General features: G+C 31.3%; 1 protein-coding gene across 1 annotated transcript in view; it reads right to left on the bottom strand.

The window, feature by feature from the left end:
* The window catches only part of LOC129225217 (transcription elongation factor SPT5-like), an 82655-nt gene extending 79123 nt beyond the window's left edge, over positions 1 to 3532 (bottom strand). Inside the window, exons 1-2 of the mRNA XM_054859786.1 lie at positions 3457 to 3532; positions 1142 to 1207 (exon numbers count right to left, since the gene is read on the bottom strand). Of these exons, the coding sequence (XP_054715761.1) occupies positions 1142 to 1195 (54 nt within the window). The 5' untranslated portion in view covers positions 1196 to 1207; positions 3457 to 3532. The remainder of the gene's footprint in view (positions 1 to 1141; positions 1208 to 3456) is intronic.
* Positions 3533 to 16379: the final 12847 nt, after the last annotated feature.

Genomic DNA, 16379 nt, shown 5'->3' with positions numbered 1-16379 from the left:
GATTATACCGCATTGCATGCATATTTTCATTTATTTTTCTGTTTGGAACTAATATGATCGGAATTTCTGAATGAAGAGTTTGTTTTCGAATAGTTGGTTTTGAGTGTGAAAAGTTCTGAATTGGTTCGAAACTTTTACAAAAAAAACTTCAATTGGGCGAGATCTATTCAATTTTCTTTTTTGTTCTGATATTTGGCTAAAGTAATAAGTATTAATCGTATAATAGGTCTGAACAATATGTGTTTTCTATTTTGTAGTACTCTAAGGCGGAACAAACCTAAATTATTTCAATTTGATCCAGTACATCGCTTTAAGTCCTTGAAGGCGTAGGGCCACATAACCTCAAAAATGACTTAACTATTTGATTTTTTTATTGTTTATTTTAAAACTTCAGATTGTTTCAAACTTTATGAAGAAAGTTTCAACGCTCTAGTTAAATTATTTAAAAAGTTATTGGCTTTAGGTCATTCACACTAGGTACGCTTTTTCTCGATTTCAAATGGGGTGGGTGTCTTGTCTTTAAATTTAAGTTGTTTACCTTGAATCTTCAGAAAATGCCCAAGTGGATATTTTTCCAAAACAATTTCAACTTTGAAGTAAAAGAGAAGTTCGAAATGAAGCAACTGCAATAAGGACTATCTTATATTGTTCAGCAATTACTAACTGCAGTCCTCTCCATTGAATGTGTATAAATATTATTGAGAAAACTTTATATAGAGCGAAGGCCAACCGCTAAATTAAGGCACGAGCGGCCACTGGTTTAAGCCCCAAGTTAATTATATTTTCCAAGTTCTCTTACACACAATTACACTAAATATTTAATTATTATATTATTTTGTATTGCATTGAGCTGATTCCAAAAAGTTAAGTTTTGAAAACTTTTAAGACTAAACGCACATAGGTAAATATTTTTATAACCAACATAGCCTAAAATAAAAAGTGCATTGCAAATCAATAAATGACCACTTTGTCAAAAATACAAATACGACTGATGAATGTTGTTTCTTTGCCTTTGTTCATGCAAATACACTCATACAAAATAAATAAATTTAAAAAAAAAACATAAAGTGTAATGAAAAAAAAAGTATAGCTAATTAAAACTTTTTTTTCTCACTCAAAAGCAAAAAGATGACTTTCATACCTCACTCTCTTCATTTTCACTTCCAGAATAATTGCTGCCTTCACTGTCTGACATTTTTTTTATGCACTGTTAAAAGAAAAAATTATAATTAGCAAATATTTAAATAAGGCATTAATTTTAAAATTGTATATAACTGATGCAATTTTGCTTTAATAAAAGAAAGAAGTTATACTTAGACATGTTTTACAAAATAACAGTGAAAAACAATCTAATGAAAACATGAGTTTTCATTAAACTATTACTGCAATACGTTTAACACAAAAATGCTCAACTTCAAAAATTGTTTCACAGGAAATGACATGCATGCAATAAACCGTCAGCTCATGTCTGGGCTCGCGGTATGTTACTTGAAGTTCTGTCTTGGCCCTAGCTTAATTGTGATAACTTACTGCTTAATGTAAGATGACATATTTGTTCGGACAGAATAAAGTACAATTTAATACAAGGCATTCAATTTAAAATTCTTTTATCAAGACAAAATATTTAATAATTAGAGCCTGGATTATATGCACAATAAAATCATTAAAACATGCACTACTAATTTTTTATTCACGAAATCAAAAGTTTTCATGTCTGATAAAAAAAAAACACAGGAATAGCCATTTCTTTTTTTGCATTTTTTATGTTTCTTGACACCCCCCCACACAATATATTTTTTTACTTTTACGTCATTTTTTATGCCTTTTATTAGATACATGTTAGAAAAAATTCTCTTCTGAAACATTCGTATACGTTATTGTAAAATAAAAAAAATATATACTTTTATGTAATAATGTTACTAATTAAAATTAACAAAATAATAATAACTTATTTCAGAGGGATTCATAGTTCTGCAAAAAATATAAGTTACATGCAAAAAATAATTCGAACATACACAGGTACAGTTTAGTATTTTTTGGGACTGGCAGGGACACAAAGCTGTCCTATAGATATTCAGAGGTTTTTAGATTACTCAACTTTTGAGGCTTTAATCATCAACATAATCTTAAGATTCTCACGACAGCAAATACTTATGTAAATTTGTTTTATTTTCTCTGTAACTTGGTGTGTTCATGGGATTATCAAAATTTGTTTGGCAATTGTAAAAAACACTTCAGCTAATTTATAAATATTATTGAACATTGAACAAATAGCCACAAGTATGATTCTCCTGAGCAACATGGTGCTAAAAAATCGCAACAGCAATAAACCATGGTTTGAGCTGATTCTGGATGTCCCTAATTGGCCTAGGATGAAATCTATCGCCATGTTTCCTTTTTTATCTGGCCATGATTGCCTACGAAAACATCTCTGTCATACCAACGTAGTTCCTGACCTTTTCTGCACTTCGTGTGATCTTCACGAAGTAATGGACATGCCTCATTTGTCCAGCTGTCCTGCTCTCTCTCGGACATCCATCTGGGAACCCTATTGGATTGCTCGTTTTCATTTATAGTTTTGTTGTTATCCTTTTGATATTCAACTGTCTTTAAAGGTGCCATTGGAAATATTAAAAAAAAAAAAACATGGTGCTTTTATGAGCCACATTTATGCTGACTCCTGACGGATTACGTTTATTATCTGTCTAAAATTTACATGGGTAAAAAAATATCTTTTATAGTCATAACGTTTAGCCATACAACCATGTAACAGTTATATTTTCCTTTATTTGGAAGAAATATAAGACTTTAAAATCATATTAGGAAAATATCAACTTAAATGATTGACATTTTTAATTTCTTCCAGTTTTGCACAAAATTACAAAATTTCTATCTGGACACTACTTAATGAATTCATTTGCTGAAAACTGAGACAATTAAAGAGGAAAGCAATACCATTGAGAAAAGTAACACTGAAATATAAAACCGTACAACATTTTATACCATAGCCTCAAAATAAAGGGTCTTTTGGGTTATAATCAAACAATTAATCAATGAAATTCAGTTTCAAACAATTACAAGTACATTCAGTAAATTACCGCTGAATAGCCAGGGCTAAAGCAGAAATACATGCTTCATACAGAAATACATGCAGAAATACAAAATACTTGGCTTCCTTAAGAGGTTTTTCATCTCCAGCTCAGTCACTTTCCTATGCCGGGCTGATGAGTGCTAATAAGCACGAAACTGCAGTCCTCGGTTGGAAATGACTGAGCTGGAGGTGTATTTCATGAATTACAAGTACGTTTGTATGGGCAACATACAGAACAAACTCAATTCAAATCATCAATAAGTGTGTAGCCAAAACTGTTTTTTCTCAATAATGTTAGGTATAGTGCTTTTCAATAAATCATTCTTGCACAAAAAATTACAGGTAAATTGATTAAAATAACTCACAATCACATTCAAATATTGATTAAACTGGTGTTGTTGTACCCTGGAAGATGTTCAATCCGATACAAACTAAATTTACGGTTACATTTCATAACCGCGAGATAAAGTAAGATTGTTTCGAACATCAAAATTTAAAACAATAACAGCCAAATGTTGCAAAAATTAATTTAGTCTTTTAAATTTCATTTACACACATTTTGTTTTACAGTGAGAAAAAAAAATTCACTAACAATAGAAACCTTAACTGCAGATAAACTGACAACAAATCAACCTGCTTCCCCCCCCCTCCCTCCCCTCCTCACAAAACTAAAACTTACATCTGAGCCGCGATAGGAAGCCAACCAGTTGTGAATATTTTTTAAAAAATGATAAAAGGCAGCTTCTAATATCATTTCCAAACAACAGGAAGCATTAGCATTTTTCATAAATATTTTCCGTTTTTGGTGTAAGCGTGCTAAAAAATTTCACTTATTCGTTACCTATAGCAAAACACCAGTATCGTATCATAAAAATTTTATTCTATATCTATGAAAGCTTTAAAAAGACAGCATGAGCCCTTTTGTAGTCGATTTTCCCATTAAAATACAGATAAAGACAGACCCCGAAGAGTTCCTATTTTTCCTACTTTTTAGAGCTCTCTCTTTATTTTCCTACTTTTTCTTTCTTTAGTATAGCACTTCTAATTGTGCATTTTTTCGTATTTTTACAATGCCGCACCAATAATTTTCTGCATGTTTCAATTTTTAAAAGCAAAAGAAACTTGCGAATCCTAAGTTTTTAATTTACTGACTACAATAATTTCTGGAAGGAATACTGCAGCGTCTGAGTGTTTAAAAGTTAAATATTTGTAAGTGACTTTTATGCCGTTGCGGCGTTTATGATCGACCTTTCTTTTTATCACCCCGATTTCAGTTCTACTGTTTTTACGAAACAAAAAAGAAACAGATACCGGCCCGTTCTGATGAAATTATATATTATTTACCCCTCAATTAGAAGCTTTAATTAAAGTAAACGGCCGACTTTCCAAAAAGTGCGAATAAAGCCGAATTTCCTATTTGCCAATTTTTTGTATAGTTGATTACAAGTGAAATGGGGCTCTATTTAAACAGAAAGACAACGAAAAAACCATAAAAGGAACGTAAGGAAGCAAAATATGAAAAACCTGTACACTGTACATATTTTATTGATGTTAGTACAAAATAAAAGGCACAGATAACGGAAATTCGCAAAAACGGATCACTTCAAAAATAATCGTAAAGACTAACTTTTTTCATACATAAACATGATTATTGTTCATTCTAAATCGTAAACATGATTATAAAATTTCATTTTCTTTCCTTACAAAGAGTGTATTTGCAAAAAAAAAAAAAAAAACACGGCAAAACGTTCCCGATTTTTGGAGAAAAACCGGAAATCAATTAAAATGCGAGATCCCGTTTAATTTCTTTACATTTTTTAAAGTTAGGGGATAGAGCCTCAAGCAACTATACTGTAATTTTTTTTCTTTTTAACGGGTATTTTCTTAGATATATCATCAATATCGAGGAGTTGCTCATAATTTTTATGTGCTGCATTTATGGCAATGCGGCATTTCGGAACATATAAAATTTTTTTAACAGACTCTTACTCTTTTCGGGGTGCGGCAATTATACCGATGCTGCATATCTACTGTAAGTTATTGTGCTCAGGGCCCCTAATCAAGGGGGGAAGTGGAAAAGATATATTTGATACCAGTTGCCATCCCCTCACTCTCAATTTCGTGAACAATTTCCGAATGCATATTTTTGTCGTATGATGAGGATTGAACGAAACTACATGTCTTCCCTTTTATGCACAGAGAAAGAAGCATTAGTAACTGATCTTTGGCTTTGATAAAAATGTTATGTTTAGCATGCATGTATTTTTCCTTTTTTTTTCAGTGACAAATTTTGGAACAAGAAAGAAGTAAAAAACCATCAAACCAATGAACCAATATTTGTTTTTATTGCTTGATTCAAATTAAAACTGGCCCATCATTCTGATTTTCCCCCGGGGTGGCTAGCAAAGGATGTATACTGAATGCAAATAAGCATTAATTTTCCGAAGCCAGTGAGGGGAGAAATTGACCCCACTAACCCCTCATAAATGACTTGCCTGAACCAAAAATTTATGTTGAATGCTAAAAGTACACAACATAATACAAATCGTATAATTTACTTACTTCGTTATTTATTTAGTTTAATTATTTTATTATAAATTTTATGTCCCATATTTAAGAACAAATTTATTTTAGTTCTGCATTTGCTGATTATTTTAACTAAAACTAATTTAATATTTGCTTTGATTTTTGTATCATAGTTTATGAGAACAGTAGCTGAAAGTGTTAGTATTTTCAAATGATAAATAGATGCTCTCGAAGGAATGCTTTCGTTTTTGACAAAAATGGTTTCATTGCATAAAAAATGAGGGTTTTTTTTTTTTTTTTTTTTTTTTTTGCGATCACTATATTGATTTTATTCTTTCACACTTAAAAATTTTATTACTGTATTGTTGAACAGTGTTTCTTTGTTTGGATTTTATTTTCGTATATATCTTTGATTTCACCAGTTTATTTTTCATACTGTAGATTGTCAGCTTGTTTCTTTCGTTTTGTTTTTATGATGTTGCCTTTCATTAAATCCCTTTAATACTTCAAAAGTACTGTTAATTTATTTTTGGGACAGTTTTAAATCAAAAATACTCGTAGTTTTTATATTAGAAATAAAATTTACTCTAAATTTGTTTCCTCTTGACGTGTGTGTAGTCCCATCTCTTCTTATTTTTTCCTACTTTTTTAAGTGATTTTTTTCCTACTTTTTCAATTTTTGATTCCTTATTTCCTACTTTTTCCCCTCAAAAAACCACTTCGAGGTCTGTAAAGAGGAAAAAGGCATGAAAGAATGCTTAACGCTTCATAAAAATATTGCGGAAAAACAAAAAAAAGTCAAAAATATCTTTTTGATTTGAACAGTTTTCCGTTCAGTTTTGAAAAGTTTAAATTCCTTTACATTAGCACCAACGGAGAAACTAAAAAATCAATATAGATCCTGCACTTAAAAGCGAATTTACTTCAAACAAATTTTGTTGGAAATAGCTCTTGATGACCAACTCCCAACTACTACCTTGAATTTTAGGACAGTGGACTCTGACTCCTGTACATGAAAATTAGTCAGACTTCGACTCCCCGACTCTAGCATTTTCAAAAATTTAAGACACGAAAGGAAAATGACTGACTCCGACACTTGGAACTTCAAAGCCTTTGACTTAGACTCAGACTCCTTTATCCAAAAATAAGTCCAACTCCGTAAACATTGGTAGGGTTGCGGACTCTAAGGGAAAAGACTGATTTCAACTCCGAGTCTTTGATTTAATTATCTTCGGCTCCCAAATCTGACTCTTTTATCCCAAAATGAAATTAGCTCAGACTCTGAAGCCATGGTTTTTACTGTGAAATAAGTATTGTTAAATAATATGATTTGTTTTTATCTTCCCTCTATAGTTTTAGTTTTTGGCGAAGAAATTAGGTTGACTTTTTATTGTTACTTTCTTCTATATCTAATATATAGAAGAAAGTATTGGATTCGTGCAAATTTTCGAATTTTGACGGATTCCAACGTTTTGAGGTGTGCTGCGTCCATTTCGACTATTTTTAAAAAATGTCTGTCTGTCTGTGTGTGTGTCACGTCTGTGTGTGACCAGTTTTTTGTGGCCGCTCTACAGCAAACACTACCGCATGAAATCGAACAAAATTTGGTACACATATGTGCCCCTATGTGAACTTGTGCCCATTGGTTTTTGGCGCGAATTCCTCCAAGGGGGGTGGAGCAATGGGACGTTTTTTGAGTTACGCGTGCTTGCTATTCCTCAGGAAGTAACTGACGGAATCAAACAAAATTTGGTCCATATGTTGCCATTAACAGGAACAGGTGCTGATTCAATTTTGGTGTCAATATCTCAAACGGGGGTTGAGCTATAGAACGTTTTTTGTTGTCAATTGTGACTTCTGTATCTCAAGAAATAATGAACGAAATGAAAGAAAAATTTATCGGCAAGTAGTCCTTAGTGGGTATAAAAGCTGATTTTATTTTGGTGTCAACTGCTAAAAAGGGGGTAGCGCAATCACCCGTTCTTTTTTTCCACTGTGAGTGCCCTATCTCAAGAAGTAATGCTACGTTCTGGTTGAAATTTGGAATATATGTGAATCCATATGTAAACAGGCTTTGGTTCAATTTTGACGCCAATCTCTCCAAGAGGTGTTGATTTTTTTTTTTTTTGAATAAAAATAGCTTTATTAATGCAACAATAAGAAAGATAAATCGTAATAGATTGTCGTCTGCGTATTTCTCGTGATTTTAATTGAATGAAATGATCGGAAATATTATCTCAATGATTTAAAATTTTTAACTGTTGCCATCTTATGTTTGTTAACAAATAAAATATTTGTAATTAATTCAAGCAAGGTTTTAAAAATAACTTTCAATTTTCGCTCTTTGCTTTGCTTTTGCAATAATTCAGACATTGGGATGGTCGTCAAGTTTTTGCATGTGTAATTTTGTTTTTGTTGGGAATATTGCTTCCTCGTCAAGCATGGGGAGGGATCAGAAAAAAAAAAGAAAAATATAGAAGAAAGTTTCGTGATGGCCACAACATACTAGTTTTTTATTTATTTTTGAAAGTTTTTTTTTACTTAATTTTTGGCAGTAGGTGAAAAACAAATTATTATTAATAATAATTATTTATTTATTTATTTTTTGATGTACTGTATTTGTTTTAATGAGCTTATTTTAATTCTTCTCTTTTTTTCTTCTTTTTGAAAGCGATAATGATGTTTTTATGGAAAAAGATACATAAGCTGCTTTGTCCATTGGTGCTGCTACTTTATTTGTTCGTTTATTTTTTAGGCATGTATTTCTTCAGATGAGCGATGTATATTTTTGTTTCTAGAAATCAGCTTAAAATAAAATGTTAAAAAAATAGCTTAAAATTGAAGGAACTGATGTTTGAAAGAATTTGTAATTTTAGTTAATTTTGAGAATATTAATCAGATACTAGAAAGTCGGTATTGGTATAAGGTAAAGTAGGCTCGTTTAGATTCGAACGGAACTTCTTGTTCCCGTTCTCTGCCCGAATAAGGTTCATCTTTTTTAAATTGTGCCATGTTTTTGGTAAAAAGATCGACACTTGTTATATTAAAAATAGTATTGTTGCCAACACATGAAGAGGATTTTCGCCCCTTCTTCTTTGTCACATTTTCCATAAATCAAATTTTGGAGAGGGAGAGAATTGAAGAGACCATGTTCACAACACACACAAACTAATTTATTTTCTTCACACTGAAACAGTATACATGATAGGCAGCCAATTTGCCCTTTTTCCCGAATAGCGGTCAAGAGATATGCCATAAATTTATCCCGCTATACGGTCAGGAGATTTTTTTGCAGTCATGCCTTCTTGACTGTCTATAGCCATATAACCCAGGCGCTCTCATGCATCTGCGCAGTAGGCAATCACGGAAAGCCCCATTACGCAATTATGGAGATCCCAAGTTATTAATCTTGGAATCCCTGTCAAGTGTTACGCAATGAAACCGCGAGGAGAATATGATTTCTTACAACACAAAACAATTTTTTTTTTGTGAAATTTAAGATCTCACGTATAATTGCCAGGCCTGACGAGAGGCCATGTCAACCTAGTCGGAAACTGGGGGCCGGGCGATATTGACACAAAAAAATTAAAGAAAAGGGTGGGGGGGACTCTGTATAAGAGAAAACTTAAAGATAAACTAAAATTTACTCTCTTGGCACTCATTGTTGTGGCACTTAAAATTGAGTTACCTGTTTTCTAGTAAGCAGTTTTGATTTTTGCCCCTTTTATCTTCCTATTTTCCCCTTTTCTTTTCTTTTTGTGGGGGGGGGGGGGGCGGCCTTGGTTCTCTACGGCCCAGTTAATCACAACTATACTAAGTTTTGGTAGTCGCAAAAGCAGAATTTAGAAGGAAAATTGGAAATCCATTTAAATGCCTTTCTTAAATACTAAAATCAATTGCAAGTCTTATTTTTTAACAAATAGAATATGGCAACAGATAAAGATTTTAAATCAAGCTTTCTGCAATTACTTGTCAACAATGGAATCACAAGCAATTGTATTAGAGGCTTTGAATTTTATCAAAATTTCACCAAAAAAAAGATTATAATTCCGACTCCTTATCATTTGGAGGTTCCAAAAAAATTTCATGTTAAGCAGGAAAAGTTTCTTTCGCAAGGTACTAATATTTCCAATGTGAGTGTGCATCGTTTTCTCCATCAAAATCATCAAAGCATTCACATTTGTTTTTCAAATACAGGGTGGCGACAGGAATTGTGAAAAAAAGTTCCCTGACTTTTCCCTGATTAAGTTCACCAAATTTCCCTGATTTACCTTACCAATAATAACAGTTTTCTTTCTTTGCTCTACTTTAAATCCATTGTATGTTTTTATAAAATGCAGTATTTTAAACGTTTTAAGTTGTGTAAAGTTGTAGAACTAAAAATATATTTTAAAAAGATGCTACTTTTTTAATGAAATGGTTTTAAAAAAACATATCAAGACAATTTTTTTGGGAAAAATCCCCTACAAAACAGTATGTTAAGTTTTCTTTATGGAAAGATTAGAGAAAATTTAAAAAAAAAAAACACTTAGAGAGAAGATACTTATGAATAATTCTTATGCTAAGTAGTTTCTTTCCAGAAACCACTTAGCATAAGAATTTTAAGAAACTGTTAAAATTACTCTTAAAAACATATGTGTAGTTATGATAGAACTAAAAAGCAATTGAAATTATTTTGAACTAAGTTTTCAAACAGTATAACAATTGTTGCAAGAATAACAAGTAGTAGTGAAAGAATAGAAATAATGTAGTTATCTTATATAACTAATTGACATATTTATGCAAAACAGATGAAACCATTTGACATCCATTCATAGGGAGCTTTTCTCTAATCAAGAACATAGGTTTTAATGAATGAATACAGCATTTTAACAATAAAAAAATACAGATATTTACTTTAGTACACAAGTTAACTCTATTTCAAATGATTTCAGGATGTAACGGAAAGAAATCTTAGATTGCTTTTGTAACAAACAACTTTGAAATGCAGGGGGGGGGGGAGAAAAAAAAAACCAATTAGTTAATTTCAAAATATATAAAAGAAGAATACAACTCGGTTATGAAATTAAAGAATCATTTAAGTCTGAAGAAAAGAAAACCTTTATAATCTGCGGTGACAACAAATAGTATAACGGCAAGAATCGCTTAAGTCTGAAGAAAAGAAAACCTTTATAATCTGCTGTGACAACAAATAGTATAACGGCAAAAAAAACAAAGTTTTTTTAATTAAAAGTTCAATTTTAGAAATTAAATTAAAAACACGAAGAAGTAATAACTTTTAAGCTTTTATAGTATTAATTTAAAAACCAAAGATTTCTTCTTGAAATCGTGATTACAGTACGCTAATTACTTCGAGAGAATGGAATAAAGGCAAAGGAGCTCAGGCATTAATGAAGGCTTCCTCTTTGCCTATATGGTTGTTTATTTTACGTAGCATTGAAAGCGTAAAAGGAAATTTCAAGCTAGGTAGAATCTTTGGTTTTCCTCATTAGAAATGATGCAAGGATAACGTAAATTAGTTTCAAACCACCTTCTGTGTCCCCTTCTTTCCTAACATTCCTCCCCTCTTCCCCAACTGCAGTATGGAGCATAACATAAGGTCCCGCAGCAGAGAGAATGACTATCTAAAGAATGGGTGCCCATATGAGGGGCAAACCCCCTCCCCCAGAAATTTGAACTTCCTTGCTTTTAGTACTTTTTTCTTTGCAAAAATAAAAAAATATCTTTTTCACTTTAAAATGAATAAGTTATTAAAAATATCAAATATTAATAACTCCAATCTGTACTGAAATCGGTTTCCGTGGGGAAAATATCTGAGGCTTAAAATTTTGCACATGGTCCGCCCATGATCCGAAATATATTTAATATCAGTGGTGCCTACCTATGGCCCCTGGGCCACGTGCCCTGCGATGCTGATCTGCACAACCCGCTACTTTGTTTAGTTTACTAATCAAAAAACACGAGAAATTACAATGCCCGCTTGAAGCCAAATATTCAGATTGCTTCAGGAAAATAGATGCAAATGTTGGTATTGATAAAATAAGCATCAATTAATAATAACAACAATTGTTGCTCTATAATTTTCTTTTCCATGCTTGACGGTTGATATTAAAAAATCGTATAATAATAAAAACAGCCTTTGTTCTTGTTTTAATTTCGAAAAATAATTTAATTAAAATTATCTAAATTTGGCTGAAAAGGACCATTTTTTAGATGAATTCAACAGATCAAAGAAATGTGTTAATTCTCAGTAACATCTTGTAGCATATGAATTAGCTGTCACGTATTTAAAGCCTGCGAAAGAAAAAAAGACAAGTGCTGCTGATGGAAATGGGTCGAAATAAATTGAAGCCATTTAATAAATAAACTATTGAACTCAAAAATTTCAGACTATACAAGGCTGATCCATCAACTAGATTATGTTTTTCAATGCCCTCTCCGCGGGAAAACAGGTCTACTTGAAATTAAAAATGTTATATGTGGGTAAATTTTAATAAATGATACATTTAATCTGCAGTTGGAAATTTTCACAAGTTTAAAATAAGTGAAGAATGTAAAATCAATAAAATTTACAAAATGAATAAATTACAATTTTTTAGTTGTTTACATTTTTGTGGTATAAATATTGCTTGTTTTTATTAATCGATCAATTGCTGTGTAATCTCTGTATATAAAACAAAAAGCATTTTACAAAATCCTTTTTTTATTGAAAATTCATTACGTATTCTCCTATTATACATGTACAAGAATATACATATTGTTGAGCAAGATAGTTATTTTAAAAAAAGATTCCAAAAACTTATATGGAATTCACAACAGATAAAAGATAAAGCTCCAATATATCTTTATCAGTTAAGAGGGAGGGAAGCAGATGTTATATTTCAAAAACAAATATATATAAACATTGATTTACCTAAAGAAATTTTAGGAAATGAAAAAAAAAATCTCAGATATTCAAATAAAAGAAAAAGTTACTCAGGGGTGCCAAGCCTCCCTAAGAGCAAGGGCATTTCCCCCCCCCCAATGAGAAAAATACCTGTAAACCCCCTCCCCTAAAAATTTCAATGGCAGTCTGCACCATGACTCCCCCCCCCCTCCCAAAGGTGGCCACCCCTGAGTTACTTCAGGGATCGCAGATAAGACAAAGCAGTATTTGCACCAAATAGCACTTATTTTATAAATAAGAGTTTGAAATTATCATTTACAAAACATGACAATGTGATTGGCTATTGGAATACATATGATTAATAATCATTTAATTGACCAATGAATTTTAATAATAATTATCAATACTTTCTTTCGTAATATATTTCCTAAAGGTACCTATGCAACTGAATATCAGCAAAAAATAAAATATTTCAAAAATAAACAAATATATATAGAAAATTTCCCTGATAGTTTGTGTATGTACACGTACACACACATAGACTAGTAGTCCTTTATGTAAGTTGAAACAATATATGTTTTCGAAGTATTTTCGCAGTCGAAAATAAAGAGTAAGGCAAAGAAAAGTAAATTTCAGAAAAACGTAACCAGCTTCATAAAAAAAACAATCCGTTTTAGACAGTATGAATATAAATGTGACCTCTTTGAGTGTTAACTGAATCTTGAAAAGAAGGTTTTACCATACTAACTCATAAATTAAATTGTATGCATATATTTTAGGGTTACAAAGAACGCATTTATATTAGTGCATAAAAACTAGGATGACTTTTATCAATCTTGGAGTCACATTATTATGCAGTGATGTATGGGTTTCTTATAATTAATTTAATTTAAAAAGATCTTGTGCAGTAAAACAGCTTTCATCTTACATTTAATGTAAGTATGGTTATGTATTTCGAGTTATTGAGAGTTGATTGTATATGTACCTACGCATGTAAGTATATGTAATATAGCAGTGGCATTCTTTTTACAAATGTCTGTCCCCCAGGTCGGTAATTTGTGGTGTTAACCTTCAACTCTTCCACTGAAAAGAAAACATTTATGTTTGATGCTAACATAAAATTCATACGATTTTCAGAAACAGCTCTCATTTTAATAGTGTAAGAAAGTTTAAAGTAAAAGAAAAGTATGAATTAAGAATGAATTTTAAGTAAAATATAACCAACAGCCCCTTCTCCGAAATGTTGCGCTTTATTTTGGTTGAAGTATGATACATAAATATAACTTTAAAGATATGTTAGGGGAAATTTTCAGAATTATAGCATTCATGTTTTTTATCAACTTTTAAATCCACTTAAGAAGTCTATTCCCAGCTGAGCGTCACCCAGGCGTACCCTCCCCTCCCCATAGCATGATGCAACTGTATTACATATATTTATACACACACATACATATAGAGGAGCACAATAAGATGAATACTTCAAGATCATTTCTTTTCTCAAATTTTAAGTTGCCAATTATAATGTTTTAGCACAGTATACATGTATTTACACTTGGTTATAGTGACAACAATGTCATAATGTCAAAAATATTCAGTCCTTTCATTCACTCATGAACAAAAATGATAATCATCAGTAACATCACCTGGCTATAGCGTCAGAAATATTCTGAGCCCTTGGATGGGGTTATAACACAGATTTCAACCATACATATATATTTAGTAAAACCTCAAAATTGCCCCTTAGATTTTCTCTAATTTCATTAGAATAATTCAATTATGTTATAATTGAGCAGTAAAAATGATGAAACAAATTCACCTTTTTTAGAAGTGAAATATTTAAATTTCCCCAGTATTTCCAATTAATAGAAATTTTCCGGTTCTGTTACTGCATCAGGAATTACCCAGTGTTAGAATCCAGTCAATTAAATACTTCTTAAACAAGTTATAATGTTTTTATGTTCATACATTATACTAACATGCATTTTTATGCGTATGAAAATGGATAATCTGTTATCTACCATTTTGAAACAATGCTACCACATTCTTATATTAATGAAGAGTGAATTTAGGGACAAAAAATAACAAGTATTGCACAAGGTATCAAGTCTGGTTCAGTAAAAGTCACTTTCAGTTTTTAAAATTATTATAACATAAGAGTCTTATTTATAATTAGATTTTTCTGGTTGGTCAAAAAGTGACCTTTCACAGGCCAGAATAAAAGAATTGGACAATGTTAAAAACATCTTTATGTAAGACTTCATTCCGAAAATTTAAAGGTTGTTCCGTTTTTGAGCATAATTTTAAAACCATGATTCAATAAATACTTTTTTACATAACAATTAGAAAACCATTAAAATATATGTTTATTCTTAAAAAGCCATGCAACAAGTTAAAACTTTTAGAGAGTTGTTAAATTTCAACTTCACACATGCTTAATCATTGAAAAGTACTAAGCTCTTTTTAAGCACTTTTATTATACTTGGCCTGATTGTCACGGAGAAATCTGAGGCCTGGTTTTGCTTATACAGTTGGCTCTCTGTTTAACAACGGCTCTTCACGGTCCCATATGGTCCACTATAGTGTTGAAAGCATTCTATTTAAGGATGCTTTCTACTTAAAGACGATTTTTTGTGGTCCCTTGAAAGTTGTTAAACAGAGAACCTACTGTATATGTGTAAATAGAAGACTTAAAGACTTTGGAATTTCACTAAATGAATTGCTTAATCTTAAGGTACAACTTAGCGCTGAAAAATTAAAATTCTAAAATAAAATTATTATTTCAGTTTGGATGGAAAACAGCAAATTTCATGAAATTTCCCTATTAAATGTTCAAATATAAAACCCATTGTTACAAATTTTGTTGCCTTGCAACAATAATGTTAAAGCAATCATAATGAAAATTTTGAATTGATGCTTTTCTGAAGCAAGCATGAAATTAGCCTAGAGCACTAATCCTAGGCAAAGGGCATAAATCCTAGAGAGGAACAAATATTAAATTTTAGTACCAACTACTTAAAGTTTTAGACACGTATATAGGCTTTTTTCCCTTTTAGTACTGCGCACTTACATGAAAAAATAAGGTGAAGTTTCGTGACGGTAAAATTGGGTATTTTTTAAAAAATTCTGTTATTCCTATATTGCATTTTAATCAAGGAAGCTAGATATTTTTGCAATACCTTTTATAGCACACATACCAATTGAAATGACGAAAATTTGTCACTGAAGTATTAATTGTATAAACCACTACTTTCTAACATGAGTAGTTAGGGAACTTTTTTATAAAAGCCCTTTTTATTAAAGGGCACGCTGCAATCAAATCAGTATAGTAATGCTGAATCTAGTACAAACAAAGTGTCAAAAATAGTCTTTTAACTTAGAAGTGTCAATTTTAAATGAATTATAGAAAATTGAATTTAAATCTTGTTTTCTTAGCTGAAAATAAATGTGAATTGCTCTTATTACTAGGAAATGTCTCAATATTTCATGTAAAGTAATATTTATATTCAGTATTTATGTAAATTATTATGCATATGAGGCAGTGAGAGGCAAAGTGATGTGAGTAGCAAAATTAAAAATTTGGAGATAATCAGTACACATGGTAGGTGAACCTCTCCTCTATCTTGGGGCAAGAGATGGAACTAGTAGCCCCGGTAGTTGCTGCTACACAGCATGATTTAGAAAAAAAGTTTAATTAAAGCCTACCTTGGATGTTATCTTTAAGCACGTTTTACTCAAAACATGGAAATGTACACTTACATACCCTTGCTTCTCACTGCCTCATATGTATCTATGTACAAGTTCAAGGATTTAAAATAAAAGTATCTTAATATATGATCGCAAATTAAGAAATAACTCAGAATAACTATGAGAACTGAA

The sequence above is a fragment of the Uloborus diversus genome, chromosome 6 (assembly GCF_026930045.1).
Source record: "Uloborus diversus isolate 005 chromosome 6, Udiv.v.3.1, whole genome shotgun sequence".
Classification (NCBI taxonomy): Eukaryota; Metazoa; Arthropoda; class Arachnida; order Araneae; family Uloboridae; genus Uloborus; species Uloborus diversus.
The sequence above is the reverse complement of the archived record's forward strand: the minus strand, read 5'-3'. Positions and strand labels throughout refer to the sequence as shown.